At 38.1% G+C, this 18,841-nt stretch overlaps 1 protein-coding gene across 4 annotated transcripts; it reads right to left on the bottom strand.

Moving 5' to 3' along the window:
* MOK (MOK protein kinase) lies at positions 1 to 18,800 on the bottom strand. Of its 4 annotated transcripts, XM_065063454.1 has the most exons (13): positions 18,636 to 18,726; positions 15,602 to 15,811; positions 14,046 to 14,160; positions 12,201 to 12,290; positions 10,529 to 10,599; positions 6,827 to 6,905; positions 6,342 to 6,390; positions 5,238 to 5,416; positions 2,801 to 2,902; positions 2,206 to 2,379; positions 1,842 to 1,953; positions 568 to 765; positions 1 to 481 (listed from the first exon to the last, which is right to left on the bottom strand). In XM_065063454.1, the coding sequence occupies exons 3-13, from the start codon at positions 14,063 to 14,065 to the stop codon at positions 401 to 403; spliced, it is 1,155 nt and encodes a 384-aa protein (XP_064919526.1). In that variant the 5' UTR covers positions 14,066 to 14,160; positions 15,602 to 15,811; positions 18,636 to 18,726; the 3' UTR covers positions 1 to 400. The 4 variants fall into 4 exon arrangements, with proteins under 4 accessions (XP_064919526.1, XP_021148153.2, XP_064919525.1 ...); XM_021292478.2 differs by lacking the exon at positions 15,602 to 15,811 and having other exon boundaries at positions 18,636 to 18,800; XM_065063453.1 differs by lacking the exon at positions 15,602 to 15,811 and having other exon boundaries at positions 18,654 to 18,777.
* Between the last annotated feature and the right edge of the window lie 41 nt (positions 18,801 to 18,841).

The raw sequence follows: 18,841 nt of genomic DNA, 5'->3' as shown, positions 1-18,841 counted from the left end.
TACAAAAGTTAGCTGTCATTTATTATAAAATACGAAACTTACATTTTGTAGATAACATTCCATTCCTAATAGTGAAGCTCAAAGAATCCTTTCATGTTATTTTTAACCAACCTCCTCCTCCACCAGGTTCTAAAAGGAAAAAATACTTAGGAAGTTCAATCCTGAGCGCTCTCTGAGCTCCACCAGACAATGCTTTAATTAAGGATTGATACCCTTTGGAACAGAATGCCGAAATGGGAGGTAAGCAGCCTTCAGAGCCTTGTGGGTCTTCCTACGAACTGTGAGAGGAACAGGAAACAAGGCACAGCAGCTCTTGTTGGAGCTCTGCCAACCGCAGCGTGACTGGACTCTCACTGCACAGTCCTGCTTTTCCTCACTCTCCAAATACTTTACAAGGTGCTCAGTGGCCGCCTCCTCTTCGTTCTATAGCGGGTAAGTGGAAATATTTCGGGGAAGACTTAAGTGCCTTCTGTTTCTCAGACTGTTAAGGAAACAAAAAGCCTTTGAAATGCGCTGGGTAAAACACATTTTGCTGCTACACTTTCATGAGCAAGTTAGAGTCTGTACCTCGATGTTTGATCCAATAAATCTAACGGACTGTAACACGGGGGTGTCACCACTTTCCTTCGGCGTCTGGAAAACCGAGTGCAAGACAGGAGAAGAATGGGAAGTGACTTTGGCTAATCCAGAAGCATTTAATTTTGGTAATTCTCCACCAGGAGGTCCACGTTGTTTTGTGTTTTCCTGGACTTTCCTAAGAGAACGCTTTTAAAATAAAGAAACAATTTTCAGTTTCTTTCTGAGAACATCTTATGGAATAAAATTAAAACAGAAAATCCAAATGATCAGAAAAAAAAAACCCCAAACCGCTGCCAAATACTTCTTCAGCTAAGTCTTTGTTTTTAAAATTACTTTCTTGCAATTTTTCCTGAAGGAACTTCTTACAAAGCCCACACTGATGAACCCCAGAACTAAACTGGTGGAAAATGACTGTTCCTGTGGAAGGAGACTTCATGCTTTCCATGTTAAATGCAATGTTAAATTTTTTTCCTACTTTATTTTTTTTTGTGAAAAAAACATATTTGAGAGTTTTTCATGTAGTACAAACTTCCATCTCACTCCATAAGAGTGAATATATGGAGCATTTTTCTCATAGCTTGAATATAAAAAAGCTTTAGTTTGCCAGAATTTTTATCAGATTTTATTTTTTGTTATTTCCAGTGTCAAATATAAGTTTAGGATTTTCCCAGATACCATCTAAATACGGGATAATAAAGTTGTTGGGGTTTTTTTTTAAATTATTTGTTCAAAATGTAGACCGAAGGCCTGAAAAGGCAAAAGCATCCTTTCTGTCTCTGCTGCAACTTCATCTATAAAACTTAAAGGCAGACAGCAAAAAGAGGATGATGATATTAAAGAAAGGGAAAAAAAGAAGAGAAGAATGTGGAACTGACCCTCTAAGTCTGTATAAATGTAACTACTCCTACACACAAATGTAACTACTACATTTATACAGTCCTAAAATTACATTCAGCCCTTTGAAGGCAACCGCGAGGGGCTGATGTGGCCCCGGTGAAAATGAGCTTGACACCCCTGCTCTAAGTAATAGTAACTATGGCAACTGTCTACTGAAGGGATTATGTGGTATCACAGCTGCTGAATTCTAACTCACGATTTTCAGGACTTTTGGGGGGTGGAACTGCATCAGATCCAATAAAGATCAGTGTTCAGGCAGACTGAATAAAACCAAGTAATCAGCTTAAGTAAAACATTTGTTTCTAGCTAACAAGCTCAGTGTCACTTCTCTAAAGGGGCTGACAATTCTTCCACTTATATATTACCTGTCTTTGGCTTTCCTTTGAAATTTGCCACCAGTGCAGAGGTGCTTGCCCTGCTGTATTTCCTAATAATCTTAATTTTTTGTGCTTGGCCAAATCTTGTGTACCAGCTGCCCTAGAAAGTTCGGGCGGGAAGAAAAAAGATAATAAAACCATCAGTTGTGCTTTAGGTGAAGTTTGGACTCAATGCAAAGAATAACGTTGACTGAATAACATTCATTGTCATGCAAGCTAAATACTGCGACTGTAAGCAAACTTCATTTCAGTCCATTTCAACTAATAAGCACACCGCACTCCCCCCACTTCCTAATTTTAGCCTACTTTTTACTATTAGTCTTCAAGATTGAAGTGATTTGAAGTCACTTGCCATACGTCTTGAAAGTAAGGGTGCTGTAATGCTTGATGAGCAGCAATTCTCTCGTCAGGATCATATGTTATCATTGCATACAGGAGAGAGTAGCCTTTGGGAGATAAATTCCGCATCAGAGGAGGTATTCCTTTCCCTTTTTTAAAGGGAAAATCAAAAGTCACAAATCTTGACCTGTGTTAAGCAAGAACAAACAGTTATTAATGCATATTCAGAAAAAATTACAATTTACTGAAAAAAAAGTGTATTCTAATCTGATTGAGGTAATAATTTATTAAGGCCAAGTAAGAAAGATTTGGCTGGGGAAAAAAAATAGTTTATTTCCTAACAAGTTATGTCATTGGCCTTAAGGATACTACAGAAATAAAAGGCCAAATAAGATTGATTCAGGCTTCCTCTGCTCTGCGGTCAGGGCTCACAAATGTGTGACTATCTCTGGGGAGGGATAGATAGAAGACACCGCTCTTTGGTCAGCAGCTGTCACAAAAGAATTAGACTTTTGTGGAGGTTCCCCGAGCAGAAATTGCATGCAGTTGAACGGTTATATTGTGGGCAGTTAAAGAGTGACATTATTGCTACGGGAGTGCATACTTACCGCTTGAACTTGTGCAGAGTTTCATTAGCAGGAGTGCCTATAATGTCATGGATTTTTGAAATTTGGTCCAGCTCATTAGATCCAGGAAAGAGAGGCTGAAAACTGCAAGTTAAAAGATGGCATTAGCACTGGGAACACACAGTTAAACTAGTTGAAGTGGCATAGCTGCCACTTTGGTTAAAACAGTTTCATTTAAGAGGAAGATAAATTTTAGGATTATTCATTTGCAGACAGTTTAATACCAGTCAACTGAAGGATAACGTGAGTGGCAGATCAATACAACCACATATTTGGATTGAAAGGGCATTTTGGGGTATTAAACAAAGATCTGTAGTTGCCCTTTCCTCACGGGTTTGGGGTAAATATGTGAAGAGAACATCCCTCCCGGTGAAAGGCCAAGAATATGGGATTGCGGTTAGTGAAGTGGCAGATCTCACAAGGCGACATGTTTTCTTCATTTTAAGACAGCAGAGTCAAGCAATCCCTCTTGTTGTGTATGAACAGAGAAATATATAAGAAACATTCCATTCCTAAGACACGGGCTCTCTGCAAGCAGCAATACTGGAAAGATGGCAATGTGAACTGAGCATCACCCTCAGTTCATAAAAAATCTTGCGTAGAGTCTTTGGAACATTGTGATCAGTAGAGCAAGCTTGACCTTTAACAACTTAGGTCCAGAACCATTTGCTTCTTGCACAAGTTGCCTTTTTCCATGTTAGCAGAGGGTTACCTTCGGCTTATAATTTAAGTACCATCATGTGATTCGTGAAAGCAACACATTCAGCCCTCTTCGTAGGAGGAGGAAACTTCTTTAACTGTTTGCAAATTCAGTCTAACAGCTGGCTGCACAGTTCTCTGAACGTCTTCAGAAATCTTTGCGAGATCTGATTCATGTTGTGAGGCCATAGCACGACAAGCAGTTGGGAGCAGCTTTTGTGTGAGCTACAAAATGTGCTGCCTCTAAGTGTAAAGCTGTAGCTTAGGGAAGAACTGTGCTGTCCACAAAAAACTGTAATCCAGGAGCCACCATTTGTAAGGAACAGGCAGAAGGAGACCAAGATAAGCATCGCTGAGTAAAAGGATCAAAAATCTTACACAGCATGGTGTAAAGCATAAAGGCTTGCACAAATCTTCAACAGCAAAAAGTGCAAGATGCACGTAAAAAGAAATAAACCTGTCCATAGCTTCCTTTAGCTTGGCAAGGCTGCATCTTTTTCAGTTTGGTAATTTCCAATAAACATCCCTCATTTCTCTCTGAACACAACTCTCAGGTCTCTGAAAATGTGCAGTAGTTGCAAAGAATGGAATTTGTTACATTAAGCTAAAAATTATGAGGAAGTTTCTTTGAGGTTTTTTGCCCTAAGAAAACTTCACTTTGCAGCGTGTAATCTTCTTGCCAAACTTCAAAGCCCACCTGATTCAAATTGAAATAGAAAAACATGGCATTTTTAAAGCTTTTGGTCCCAATTCACTTTGAAAGAGAAGTGCCGCATTTGGGATTTTTCTATTAACAGTTTTCTGACCGAAGTAGAACTGTTTCTCTGAGTTAGCAGGCAAAGCATAAGGGTTGTCATTTAATGTGATGGTGATGGCAGCAGCTGCACTCGCCATGTGGAGGAGGAGGAAAGAAGCAAAGCAAATGTTATCACTCCTGGTTGCATATCGGAGACAGCCGTGTGGGAGGAGAATAAAGAAGAACTGCTGCTGTTGCTAGGGCACAAAGATATTGGAGGAATACTCGTGGTGGTTATTTTTCCTTTTTTTCTTAAAGACTAATTACACATTTTTTGAGTTACAGTTTCATCATAACTCACAAGCTTAAAGGACTTCAATCTGGGTTTTCCTGGACTCTTCCTTCACCAGAATCCAACTTCAAGATATTCTAGAACATAAGGTCCCAGCACAAGGCTCTTAAACACACTGTATTATAAATCAAAGCAGTAAATCAGAGAGTGGCTTCTCTAATTTCCTTTATTTTTGCAGAACAGTAATCCAAAAAAAGAGGGAGAAATTTTACCATCAAGTGCATTAACAGGATATGAGGATAGTTAGAGATGGTCAACAGAGGACACAAGCCATATTCTATTCAGAGATAAAGCACAGGAAACACATTTTTACCAAACTCAAATGTTAAGCCAATGGAAAAAAAAAAACCAACCAAACCACAATGAACAACTGTTTAAAATTGTTATTTTACTTGTAAATCATATTTGTTGGTACTATCTTCTTTTGAACACCCCGCTGCTTTATTACTAACCTGCCACGGGGTGAAGGGAGCGCCAGCTGAGCAGGGTTGCTGTGCGTGAACCCGCAGACTGATCACAGAACACCATGGAAACAAAGATCATACTACCCATACCTTGTGCTCCTTATTTGAGTTATTTACCTTTGATTTTCTTGATTAATAATAAGTAAGACCCACCACTGAACACTGTACCTTGTGATTTCATAGAAAACACAGCCAGCACTCCATATATCAATTTTGTAATTATAGTAGCCGTTTGTAAGTAAGCATTCAGGTGCTCGGTACCAGCGTGTAGAGATATATTCTGTATGTGGCTGCTTAGAATAGATACTCCTACAAGATCCAAAATCTCCCAACTTCAGGGTATTGTGCTGCAAAAAGAAAGTATTTTGACAAATTAGAAACACTGAAATATCCAAGCAAAGGTTTTCCTTAAACGTGTGATAGTCACCATAAAATAAATCACAGATTACTTTAAACTTTCAGAAATCCCAGGGGTAGTATTAAAGCAGTAAAAGTACATTTAAATAGCAAGTAACTCCAGGCTTGAAGATCTCTGTGTCTCAAAATATGTGCAAATACTCTTCTGTACATCATGAAAAGAAAGAGATAAGAGTTAATTCAAAACTATATGGACTATTACTGAATGGAAGACTTCTGAATAGGACATCTGGATTAAGATATTTTCTTAAGAGTGGTTGAGTTCAGCAATCATACAGTAGGTGACTTTGGCTTCTCTCTGTAACAGCTTCTCCTGGACACTTGTAAAACTTAAAAGAAAAATTTTTGTCCAGAAAATAAGATTTCACAAACTGAAATTTGAAAACGTTGCTTTTCAAACATTAGCAAAATACCGTTCTGAAACTGCCAGAAGAACAGATTTCTATGAAGAAATCTTCAGAAAGCTAATACCTTCTGCTCTCTTTTGTACTAATAACTACCACTAAATATAGGACTTGAATATAGAAAGACTGAGTGGCAGAACTGAACCCTGTCACTTGTTTCTATGTTAACACAGAAAGGAAAATACATATTAATACAGGATAAAGAACAGGTTTTCCAACCGGAGTGAAAACATGTAGGTCGTAACGCACCTGATTCATTTCGGGTTTTAGCCAATATCAAACTGGGTTGTTCATTCATCTAGATGAGGAATATGGTATTACATGGAACTGTCTATATATTTTTTTTTAAACTGTACTTTTATTCGTGAAGAAACATTACCTTCTCAGAGTAAAGAGAAAAATACTGATATACTTCACTTTCAGTTAAATATTTTCACATAAAATTAATTACCTTTATTAATATGTTCTCTGGTTTCACATCTCTGTGAAATATCCCATTTCTGTACCAATAGAAGCACACCAGGGAGAAGAGTTCAGTAAAAAGAGCAACATTACCAATGCTTACAATTATTTATACAAAAATACTTTGAGAAATTAACACTTTCTTCAAACTTATCAACCGCATAGTAAAAAACAAAGTGAATTTTGCCACCATGGTAAGATAACAGCACCAGGTCTGGGGCTGGGGAAAGGGCAAGCCCAGGCGGGGGAGGTCGTGTGTGTGGCTTTTGCTGTCCCCAGGGTCACTGAAGGATCACGGGGCCACCCCCTCCCGGTCCCGCAGCTCCTTGCCGGGCTGTGCTGCAGGCACAGTTGCAGGGGCAAGGGCCTTTTTTCTCCTTGCTGGCCCAGATAACTGCATGTCTCTACCATATGACCCTGAAATCAATGTATGGGACGTTTACCGTAAAGCTGTTGCTGAACCAGGGCTCTTACCTATGTATGTAATCAAGAGATTTGCATAACTGGTACATGTAGTTCTTAATTTTTTTTTCAGATAATGGCTTTTTCCTTCCTAGAATTAAATTTCAAGTTGTACAAGACCTTTTTAGCAAACAACAGAATGCAAAAAAATATTACTCTTCAGCTTCCAATAACGCATTGATATTATGCTTTTCAATGATATTATTTCTGTCATTTATAGCTAGCTTTGTAATCCACTTTCCACTCAACTTCAGACATAATTTAGATTTCACTGTGCACCAGAATAGCTCAGCTAACAACTGTCAATTTGATATTCTGTAATCTGCCTTAGCTTTTACTGCATGTTTTTCTTGCAGTGCGTTTCCCCAAGTTCTAACAGAACGACAATATCTCACTTATAAACACCTGATTTCCTTTCTAAACAAAGCAACTGTCCTTAAGGTTCAAGATTCGTATCAATCGCCTCAAATTACTGCAATGCTTAAATGACTGTGATTCACATTTGACTTGCAGATTAAAGGTTAACCTCTGCAGTTCAGCTTGCGATTGCTGTTGTGCAATAATGACAGTTATAAAATTTATTTTTCAGAGCCATTCAGCTTTTTTCTTTGATAGGCTCCAAAGGCCTTTCAATCTTGCTGTAATGCCTTTATGTAACGCTGCAATGTCACCAACGGAGGCAGAAATGATGGCATTTTTGAAAAACAAAGCAGGTACTGATCTGCCCGATGACAGCAGGATGAGTAATTGGCTGGGGAGGAGGAGGGAGATGATGGGGACAGTAACTCATTGAGGCTGCGAGTCCTGGCAGGCGGCGCAGGGCTGCTCTGCTCCGCCACAGGATCCAACCAGCAGCATTAGATAACCCGTTCACACTGGGAATTGTAGTGTTACTACCCCAGTAGAGAGAAATGGTGCTTTCAACATCAGCATTTTTGTCATTTATAGTAGAAATTATTTTAGAAAATGCAGCTGCTCAAACCAACTCAAATTATCACTAGTATTTAAAACAAAGCAGGCCTTCAAAAAAGAAGTCGTGATCCAGTAAAATCTGGAGCACGTGCTCTTCTACTTCCAGTTTTATCATTACAGAATCTTATTGGAAAGTAATGATGAAGCGAATCATCAGGTGGCAGCACTGGAGGCTACAGCCATTTTTCCTTGAGGCATCTCCCCCACCCCTCTCTGAGCCTTATTTTGTTCATCGCTTTAGGTGACCAAACTGTTCTTGAGTAAGCAAAAGGCAAGACTGGTTTTCAGTTATTAAATGACTTATGATAGCACTATGTATTAATAGCAAGGGAATTATGGCTTTGTATAAAGACAAATAGCCTTGTCTTGATTGAAATAACATGAATCGGTAAGTTTATTAACAAAAAAAGCCAAAAGGATCAACTTTGTGCATTAGTAGCGTTAGAGTGAACTGTCCTCCTACTTAGAGAAGTGTCTCCATACACCTTGTTAAACTAGAAATTTGTTCTCAGTCAAACCCTGCTTCAAGTTTCTCTTCATTACAAGATTTCATGCAAACCATGCTTGCCTCTAAATTTTTCCAACTTAAAGCCTTTTAACATTGCTCTGCACTCATATTAAACTCAATTTTGCAAGAAGTCAGTAGTCAGGAAATGACAGGCATTTGCATTACTAAACACTGGCAAAATATACAAAATATTACAAATCATCTGAAATGTAACTACTTTAGTACACTCTGAAAACTGTTTTCTGACAGAGCGTTGCTAATGAACACAATTTAATTGTTCTACAAATTACTAATGCAGTCCTTCAAATCACAATGCTGAAAATTCAAAAGGAGCTCCTTCTACCTGCCATTGTTATCTAGATTTCCTCAGTCGATAAGTGTTCCGGCTCAGAATTAAGATTAATTTTCCAATTTACTTATGTACTTGGAATTTTAGCCAGATATTTATTGTTTGAAGTGACCGCCATATGTTCTATTTCTTGTCTTGTGGAGATAAGCCACAAGTAGAGTGAGGGAGAAAACAAATGAAATACTACTTCTGCCTCATAGGAAAATTGTTCTGTTGACACATCTACCTTGAAACCCCAAAATAAATTTCAAAAAAGCACATAGATTCTAAAATGCAAAACACTTGACACGAATTAAATGCTTCAGTGCTTGAAAATATCCAATTACTTTTAAAAAAATTAGACTCTCCATAGGAATCTGTTGTTCATTTTCCTGTTTCATTCTATGATTGGGCACCACCTCGTACACTGTATCATGGGAAACACAGTCCAGACACAACATCGGACCACAGAGAAGAACCAGCAATTTCTAGAAGTTCATGTAGACCCAGATTAATGTTTAGATAACCTCAACTGCAGCATTTCAGAGGACAACTGAACAGATTTCATTTTGAACTGATTCACCCTGACATAAAAAAGGAGGTTTTTTAAAATAAGCAGCAGGAAAACAACCTTCTAATAGAAAACCTGAATTTGATAATACTGTTTTAAAATTAAAAAAAAAAAAATAGCAGAACATACTGAAATTATTAGACTAATTTCCTTCTGTATATAATGCTTAATATAGCAGGCTTTTTCACATAGAAAGAATGAAACACTGAGAAATGTCACCAATTGAAAGCAAATACTCTGGAGTAAAAAAAAAAACACAACAGTTAAATAACAAACCTAAACATTCTGTTTTTTCATAACTGAAGTACAGTATCTTTCCTAGAAAGAGAAGGTGCAAGATTGTTTTTAATGCACAAGGCTAACTTTCTATCCATATTCTGATATTCTGTTAATTACTTTGACTTCACAACTTCATGGATTTATCCTGGCCTTATTAAAACAGCAAATATTCACGGGTGCTTCAGCGATCAACAAACAATTGTTATTTTAATCTCAAATTTTTATTTAGGTCAGGAACATGGTTACTCCTCCTGTTAGAGATCTGAATACTCAGTGTCACTAACATTATGTTTGGGAGCAAGTCTTTATTCTGTTACACTGAATGACAGTTGCATGCTGAGTTACTTGTATGAACCTCCCAACTGTTAAGACATTACAAATTTTTAATTATTCAGTTAAAAAGTCCTCTTTTGATATTGAATTGTAAGTCAGTGCCCCTTCATTTACTATATCAAACTCCTTTGGTGTCTGTATGACCCTGGTTTTAAATCAGCTTTCGTTATAAACTTTTTATAGGAACTCTTCCTTAAGCTTTGCAGGCTCACAACTGCTTCAACAAACAGCTCCAGAATTTCTAAATCCAGGGACTTGCAGGGAACAATATTATTTTATAGAGAAAACTTGGTAAAGGGCATTTTTACTAGATATAAACTTGAAAGTCAATATTGATTGATTCAGTAGCTTTTGAAACAAATGGAAATAATTTTATTGTTATATCATCCAGTTGTGACATAACAAACCTATTTAATTTCTATTTTTTTGTTACATAAAGCAATTATTTTGCATTTTGCAGTCGAGGTTGTTTGGCTGTTTCCATGTAAGGTTTGACTGCAGCAATAAATGGTCATTGACCTGACTCATTAGAAACTTTCTGTGTGCATCCACACCTCAAACACGTGGGTTTATTGCACTGGGGAGAAAAACAAGAGTAAAGCGGTACAGCACAGAATTTCCCTATGAACTTTGAAATATGTAACAGTGAACAACCACGTGAAAAATACTTAATTCCACTTTGTGATCTACACAAGGAGCGTTTCTTAACCATATTCTACATACCTTTTATCAGCTGATAAATATTCATGTCCATAAGTTCACATATCAGTGAAAGGGAGCCAGCTTTTTTATCACTGAAGAAACAAACAGGGAGACTTTAAGCTAGAAATAACATTTACATGTTTATTTGTACACAACATAGAAAAAAAGGACTTAGTTTAACCGAATGGACATTTTCATTTTTAATTGATACTTTCTCATAGAAGTTTTTCAGCTCAGGGTCTGATGTATCACAGCTCTAGTTTAGTGCAGAAGTTAACTGATGTACTCCGTGAAGGTACTTGAATGCATGTTTTCTGGGTATATCACACTGTTCAGTACCAAGACATTTCCAGTAAATTAACTGACACAGTCTCACAATAAAAGATAGGAAAGCTATTACTCCATAAATGAAAATACTTTCTAGTCGGGTCACCAGCAGTGCACTATTGCATGGAAATGAGTATCTGCCTGGAATCCGTGTTTTGCTGACAACAGCAGCTTTAAGTATCATCATGATATGACAATACATCTGACACTTTATTTTCCATTTCACTGCCCTGCAGAGGCAAATGTCTTTGGGTCTTCAGTTTTTTCTTACAAGGTAATTGCATTAAAGTACATCCCCTCTGCAATGTTCCATTAACCCAGACAGCAAAAGGCTGAGGGTACAATCTGCAGCTGGGTTTGCAGACAGACTGACAGAGCTCGCGAGCTGCCTGGCCATCTGGATGACACTTCGTTAACAACGGCAGCTGAAGCTGAGAATTCCAGAAAGCCAAGCTGCTGCCATGATTATGGGCTTTCTGTCTATTTGTAGAAAATGGGCCTGTCAATAACAATATAGTACCAGAGCCCCGGGCAGAGGAATAAGAGCCTGAAGAGCAAGAAAAAATACTTTAGACCAGTCAACAAGTTTCGTGCCAAATATTTCAATAATGAAGTATACGTCTGCTGTTGCATAAGGATAGGCTCACTGTGCAAATAACACTCACAGTGTCATGCTCACTAATGGAGTAAATGCCATCACAAAACCTGATCTCTTTGTGAGACAGAACATGTCCCCAGAAGACACTTATGTGTCTAATGAGGTTAAGGAACCCAACTTCATCACTGACTTACCTCTTTCTAAATTTGTAGCTCAGCTTCTCCATTATTCAGAGATCTAAACTTCTATTATTTGCAAAGGGGTGTCTGTAAAGTTTCTGACAAAATGATACTGCCAAATAGTTTCCTCAGATCCCTAGTTCAAACTGACAAGTCAAAGCAAGATCCTTGAAGTACCAGAGCCTATTCCAGCAGATAAGCTCTGTGTGGGCCCAACCTAAATACCGTCTCCTGCAGGCACGACGTTGTGCAGTTAAAGCACTGACTGGATACGGGACACAGGCTGAAATCACCAGCAACTATGACATAGCACAATATGAAGTTTGTAGTTTGAAGTCTGTAATTTTAATACTGATGTTTAAATATTTTTGGTCCGCTGCAAAAGAGCCACAGAAAGTGTGAGCTTCATCACATTTTCTTAACAAAAAAGGCAAGAAGACTTCAGAATATGACAAATTTGTTTTTTTTTTACTTTCTGATGGAATAAAAAGCTGGTTAAGTGCCTACAGGTTGCCTCTAATCCAAAAAGTTACTGGGTACTGTGCAAATAAAGGCATAAGGAAAAAAGAAACGAATGCACCATACTTACAAAACAACTTCATGTAACGTAAGGATACTAGGATGTGGACTCAGCCTCCTTAGTGCTTGTATTTCTCTCAGATTATTAACTTGTTCCAAACTAAAGTTGAATTAAAAAGAAAAGAGGATCACTGACTTGCCATCAAGGACTGGATTATAATTATCTTTCTTCCCTGCCATGAGATTGTCAGACTGTACTCCACTTTAGTCTGTAATTGAATTCTCAAATGCAGGATCTGATAAATTGTTCAACTGCTTTGGTTCTTTACAGTGCAAACCAGTAATCAGCAGAACGGCTTTATTCCTTCTTGCAGTCTGGAGTAGCTGGACTTACCCAAACAAGCTAAGTAGTTATTTATTGTGCTCCAGACATAAGCTACCAGGCCAAGGAGCTATCTGGGAGGGATTCTGTGCTGGGCAATAGGATGCATTACACGGTTTATTCTGCACGGCACACATTCCAGCTCCTGCTCAGCATGATGAAAGTGACAATCTAGCCTTGCCAAATTCAACATTTAAAATTAAGTTTTGATGGTAACCTCTTACATGAAAAACAGACAGTATTCAATTATTGTTTAAATATTACATTGCCTTCCTAGATTTTAATAAAGAACAAAACTATATGCTACAGAGACTGGGGAAAAAGCAGGAAACAAAGAGCTTTGCACACTATTTAATGGATCAGAACAGGACTCACATGCCTTTTCACAGTCAGACCTAAAGCTACACATCAAAAGAATATTTTCCAATTTGAAACTAGGAGAAATACCTTGTATGGGCAGGTTCTGTTTAAAACACTGTTGTCTGTTGCTAAAAGAGTTAATTTCATGAAAAGAATTTGTCAGTCAATTTATCAATTAAAGGCCTAAAAAAGATGTTTTAAACATGCTACATGACAAAAGGAGTCTGCTTGTTGTGCCCTACCACTGAATTTTATACTATCTGCCCTTTATATAGTTAAGCTGTTAGTTTAAATACTTTTTTGATAATAAATTGGACAATTTGGTCAGTTGTGGGTAATGGACCAAACAGCCCTCTAGCAACACAACAGAGAATCAGAAGCAACATTACTTGAAGGTATTTGAGTTCTCATTTTTTTAACTTACAGCCTTTGAGGCTGAGTTACATTGTGAAATCTTATGTAAAGAGCAAAATGTCCCATTTTACTTCGTATGAACAAATGTGGCCCTCTCAGTGATTTCACTGGGAAATTAATATATTTGACTGAGAATACAAAGTCAGTGACCCAAAAAGCATTGTTTGGCATTTATATATTTGGAGGACAATGTCAAGTCTACGTCTACTTCCACAGCCATCTCCTCTATTTTCATAACTGATAAAAAGCACCTGTTCTGTGACCAAACAGCATCTTGATGATGGATGTAATTACATATAAATGCAAACATGAAGTAGAACTAATGTAATACGTGGACTAAGGATAAATGCAGTGTTTTAAACTTGCATTAAGACAGTATTTTAAGTAAGACTGAAGAAAACATTGTCCAGGGGTTGTACTGACACTTTTCCACATCCTCTTATTATTTACAGCAAAAAGAAAAACAGCACAAGTATATTCAATGCATTTGGAAAAGCAGAAATCAGCTCTTTAGTCCTCATTCTTCTCGTTTCACCCTCGACCCAGTGGCCAGGCAGCTTTTAGTACAGTAATTAGAGTACACAAGGAAATAACTCCAAAGCGAAAGGGGAAGGCCCTTCACAATCAACAGCAGAGTTTCATTTCTGTACTACATGCAAACCTTTTTAATACATGTGTATTCAAAAAACTTCATTGTGTCTTAATTTCACATTTCCCCACTTAATTTGAACAAGATTTTCTATGATTAATTATGCATACCTTTCAAAATGTTGCTTCATGTGTTTACATGCATAGTACTTTCCATCCCTAAGACTCAGTATCTTCAGAACATCAGAAAATGTTCCCTCTCCTATCTTACCCACTGGTTTGTAGTCTAAAAACAAAAATACACTGTTTCAGTATGTTTAAAACAAAAATGGTTATGAAGACTGTATATTAATCCATACTTGATTTGTTAAATTCTAAAGGAAAAATTGTATTTAAAAGGTTTTTTTTTTTTGTCAACACGTAAGTTTATTTGAGAGAAGTAAATGAAGTTTTGCTGCCCATAATACAGAAATCTATATTCCTAAAAGTAAAATACAGTAATTCAGTCTTAGACAAACTACCACCTCCTTGCATGGTGCCTCTGCACTTCACGCCTTTTTTCTGCTGCAGCACATTAGCAACTCAGCCCTGAACTTATTCTTTGCTTCTTTCACAAAAAAAACCCCTTGTACTGAACACATAAAATTATCTTGAAAAGCAAGTGTGTCTTTTCATTGTTCCAACGTTGGGGTTTTGGTAGTTTTAGTGGTGATTTTTTATTTTATTTTTTAAATATTTTGGTTTTTTTTTTCTTTTAAGCAAAGCAGTTGCTGATTTTAAGTTCAGATATAAGTTTTGCACTAGGCCAAAAGTAATGCTTCATTTTAATAATGAAGTGCACCAAACAAAAGGATGTGATAATCAGTCAATTCTAGTCAATTCTGCAGAATTTTAAGAGATGAAACAGATAACACAAGAGTTATGAAGCAAGCTTTATTTCTGTTAATTTCTGAGTCTTTTCCTAATTTCCTCCAAAACTGACATTTCTTTCCTCCTTTATTCTCCTTCAGCTTTGTGATTAACTGCTCATTACCAATCCCACTCCCTGGTTCCCTTCACCCACTTTGTCCTCCTGTTTCCCTTTATTTTTAGCACCTACAGATTCCATCTTGATAATTCTTGCAGTAATTTCATCCAAGCAAAGGCCAGTTCTGGTTAGCTTTATGCTGCTGTTGCTTTTCACATAGTCTTATTACTTAAGAAAGATCTGAACCCAGACATTTTGAGAGAGGCAAAGCAGGAAAACCCTTTTATCATATTCAGCCCCTTATGGGAGTCGGAATAACTGTAGGAGCCTTAAGCTCTGTCGATAGCAGTAAATTCAGTGAAGTGTAGTTGTCTGTATTAGTTACTGTGACAACAGTCCCTGGCCTGGATTTGGTGTGTGACAACCACCGCTCTCCCAGGCACCTTCCCAGCCTGGTGTGATGGCTCCTTCTAAGGTCATTCCTCAAGCAGTTTGTGTCCTACTGCCTTGTTTTGGAAGATAAGAGAATTTACTAGCACAGACATGGGCCATTTCATGCCAGTCGCTCTTTGTGTCCAAGAAGATTTCCAGATATGTTTAATTTACAAGTATAAATACAGCCTCAGAGTGGAGAAAGCCTGCCAAGAAATTTTGCGGAGGGAAAAATTACTTAGACAAGAACATTTTAACGCTGTCTTCCAACTAGCAATCAATTTGTGTTGTCTTCATCTCTTTTCTCCTCCTCAACTTTCACACTTACTCCTGTTTAAAAAACTACTCCTTTCCTCGTGATCCAAATGCTTATATTTTGATCAGTAGAGACCTTCCCCTTGCAAATCCCTCTTTCTCCAATATAGCAGTGGCAATGCTCTGAGAATTGTCAGTTGTTCTTCTCATTTCTATCACCTGCTGTTTAGATTTTCTGATCGTTATCCATCATGCTGAATCATAAAATAAATAATTGGGCCATCTAAATTTGAAAATAGGAAAAAGCAGAGTAACTTAAAATCAATGACACTGCCTAATGCATGCTATACAGACAGTTTACAAATAGTACTATTTTATAAGTAGGAACAGAATTTGAAAATAATTATGGGTAAAGCGGGCAATCCCTAACAGAGACTCCAAAACAGGGAATAGACCATAAGACTGTTCAATTGATGTGGCTGTTATTTGATAACGGCTCAATCAGTGCTTTAAGCAAGGCGATCCCTTGCCTTCGGCACCCACTAAGCAACATGACTGAGCAACGTGCTTTATCAGCAAAAATCACACTGCTCTCCACCCCCACCTTGAAATTTCAATTTCCTAGCTAAATATAACATGGAGATTGCAAATTCAGAATACTTAAATCCCATTTTAACAGAATTCCAAAGAAAAATTGACAAGAGATCTTTTTGGTAGCAACTGATATTCTTTAATCAGTCAGATACATACTGGCTATGTTATATGTGCATATAATGTCAGAGCCAGACCCTATGGCAAAAAATATCCAAGGCAGACACACACAAAAATAGCTATTTATTGACCTGCTCTTTGATTTGGATAAATGACAATCCCAGATTTTTTTTTCTTACATGCAAGTTATTGATTCTCTAGTGTTAAAAAAAAAATCAAGTCATATGATCTGAAAATAAGAGGTGTTAATCAACCAAAGCACTTAAGCAGAGAAACACAGGGAAAACATTACTGTACATATTTATTGAAAATATTTTTAGATATATAAAGACAATATAGTATATACTTATATAATTTGGGTTTGTCTATGTTTTATTATATATATTTTTTCTCCTACAAGAGAAGTCCAGATGACAGTGGAGGGCTCAAAATAATTTGATATTTTTTTCTTTTAAACTGAAGAGTTCTAATAGTGTAAGAAGAGTTAAATATTTACACACTTTAAAACATAATTACAGCACTAAAGTTGGTTTTTTTCTTCATGTAAGCATGTTAGGTTTGTTCTTGTAAGTTTTTACAATAGAATGCTACCCATACAAAATGAAAAACTCACACATAACAAACAACTGAGGCTTTAACCTCGCACTTGAGAGAGAGCCATCCAGTGAAAAGAATGACAGCAAAGACCTGAATAATTTCAATGGATCGAATAAAATGTAGAATTAGGAAGGAAAATTGCATTGTTTGAACTGTCTCTGATGCATAAAATCAACATGTAAACTCTCAACAAAACAGATCACCGAAGATGAGAGACCTTTTGTCCTAGGGAAAAAATGAGAATGACCATGTGATGAGTTAGTTATCGTTTAATGAGAAGCTGAAGGGAACTCAGAGATTGTAAGAATAATAGCATAAAAGTTTATATAGAATAAGAAGGAATAAAATTTGCATCCACAAGCCAAGATGTCTGGAGATTCTTAAAAATCCACTTCAGTGCCATATAACTGATCTCTCAAAAGTGGCAAAACCCCCACCAAAACAAGGGACTTGAAACACACTCTGAAAGAGAACAGTCAGGTCTAAGGGTGTCAATTTTAAACTACGAAACTTACTACAGCTACAAAACTAAACTAGTTACCAGTTGGTTTGCCTGGATTTCTGGTAATGAAAGATGAAAAATGACAGAAATCTTAATATTTTTAATCAGGATTTTAAGACTGAAAGCTTTGAGGATTAAATTAAAGAAACAGTGTTTTAATTACGCTTGCATATAAAATGAAAGAATAAAGAAGACCAAATAATGAGTTAGCAATGCTTTCATGGCATCTATAACAAGCTCGATATTACCCAACCTCTTCCTTCCCTCCTCTCTGTTTAAGCACACACAGATATTCAGGCTTAGAGTGGTCAGCAGAAAGGCAGATAAAATTTAGGAAAACTGAATGAAATTCCATACAAATCAACAAAATAAGTACAAAAGATAAGGCAGAAGTTATTAGTAAGAATAAGTTGCAGCAATCCGAACTAGTCTAACACCAAAACGTGGCCATCTAAATGGCAGAGGGGTAATCATTCAATAGAACAGTCTAATGTGCAAGAGACTACAGGATGCAGGAAATTAAGAACAATGTCAACTAAATCATGAGCAAGTGATGGAATTCAAGGACTACACCCATATTACTGTAACTGGAGAGCTCATAAAATCAATCATCATTTAGAATTAAAGAATCAAGTGCAAAACAACAGAGAATATACTACTGCCATAGTCAAACCAGGATACTATAAATACCTAAAGCAGATATTTTGTTGCAAAGTTGCCAAGAAGCTGAGAATGAAAAAGCCATGACATTTAAATACGATATTGATGTATGTGGAGAGAACCAAAATAAAATGAAGAAAGCAAGAAGTTCAGCCACAGTCACAAGGCCATGATACATAATTATTGCATTCAGAAGCACGCCAAACCTGTTGGATGTGACGTGGGGTGATTTGAAGAAGGATGCTAAGTGATGGAAGGAAAGGTTTGCAGAATAAAGAATGAGGAAGCTTGGTAATTTCTGAGAAAGCCTTCAGAGAGATCAGAGGACAGCCAGGCTACTGCTTCACAGGACTGGGAGGAGGATTTCTGAGCGTTCCCCGGAGAACTGCCCGGCATGCAGAGACGAGCGCTGGCATGGGTGGGCTCGGCAGGCACATCTAGCAGCTGGCAGCAGTGACAGCAGTTTCCAGGGACCACAAAAGCACCTACAGCCACCTCAGCCCAGGTGCTCCCGGCCCAGGACCCCGCTCCCCTCCAGCCAGGGCCGCCGGCCCCCTCACAGGCGCCTGAAGAAAGGCCCTCTGCCCGCGGCCTGCACACCAAGCAGGGCCCGCTGCTTTCCCCCGTGCCCCCTTACTGTTCATCCTGCGCTCGCCTTCAGGTCTCGGGGTGAGCGAGAGAGCGGCCGGGTCCCCCCCCGACCGCCAAGAGCCTCCCGGCCCGGCCCTCAGGCCGCCATGTTGTGTTCCCATCACCCTGGCAACCGCGCAGGCTCCGGCCCCGCCCCCGCGGCGGCGCGGCCCCTCCCGCGGCACGCGGGGCACGCAGGCGCAGTGCGGCCTC

The sequence above is a fragment of the Columba livia genome, chromosome 5, assembly GCF_036013475.1.
Source record: "Columba livia isolate bColLiv1 breed racing homer chromosome 5, bColLiv1.pat.W.v2, whole genome shotgun sequence".
NCBI lineage: Eukaryota > Metazoa > Chordata > Aves > Columbiformes > Columbidae > Columba > Columba livia.
This window is presented reverse-complemented; position numbering and strand designations above follow the sequence as displayed.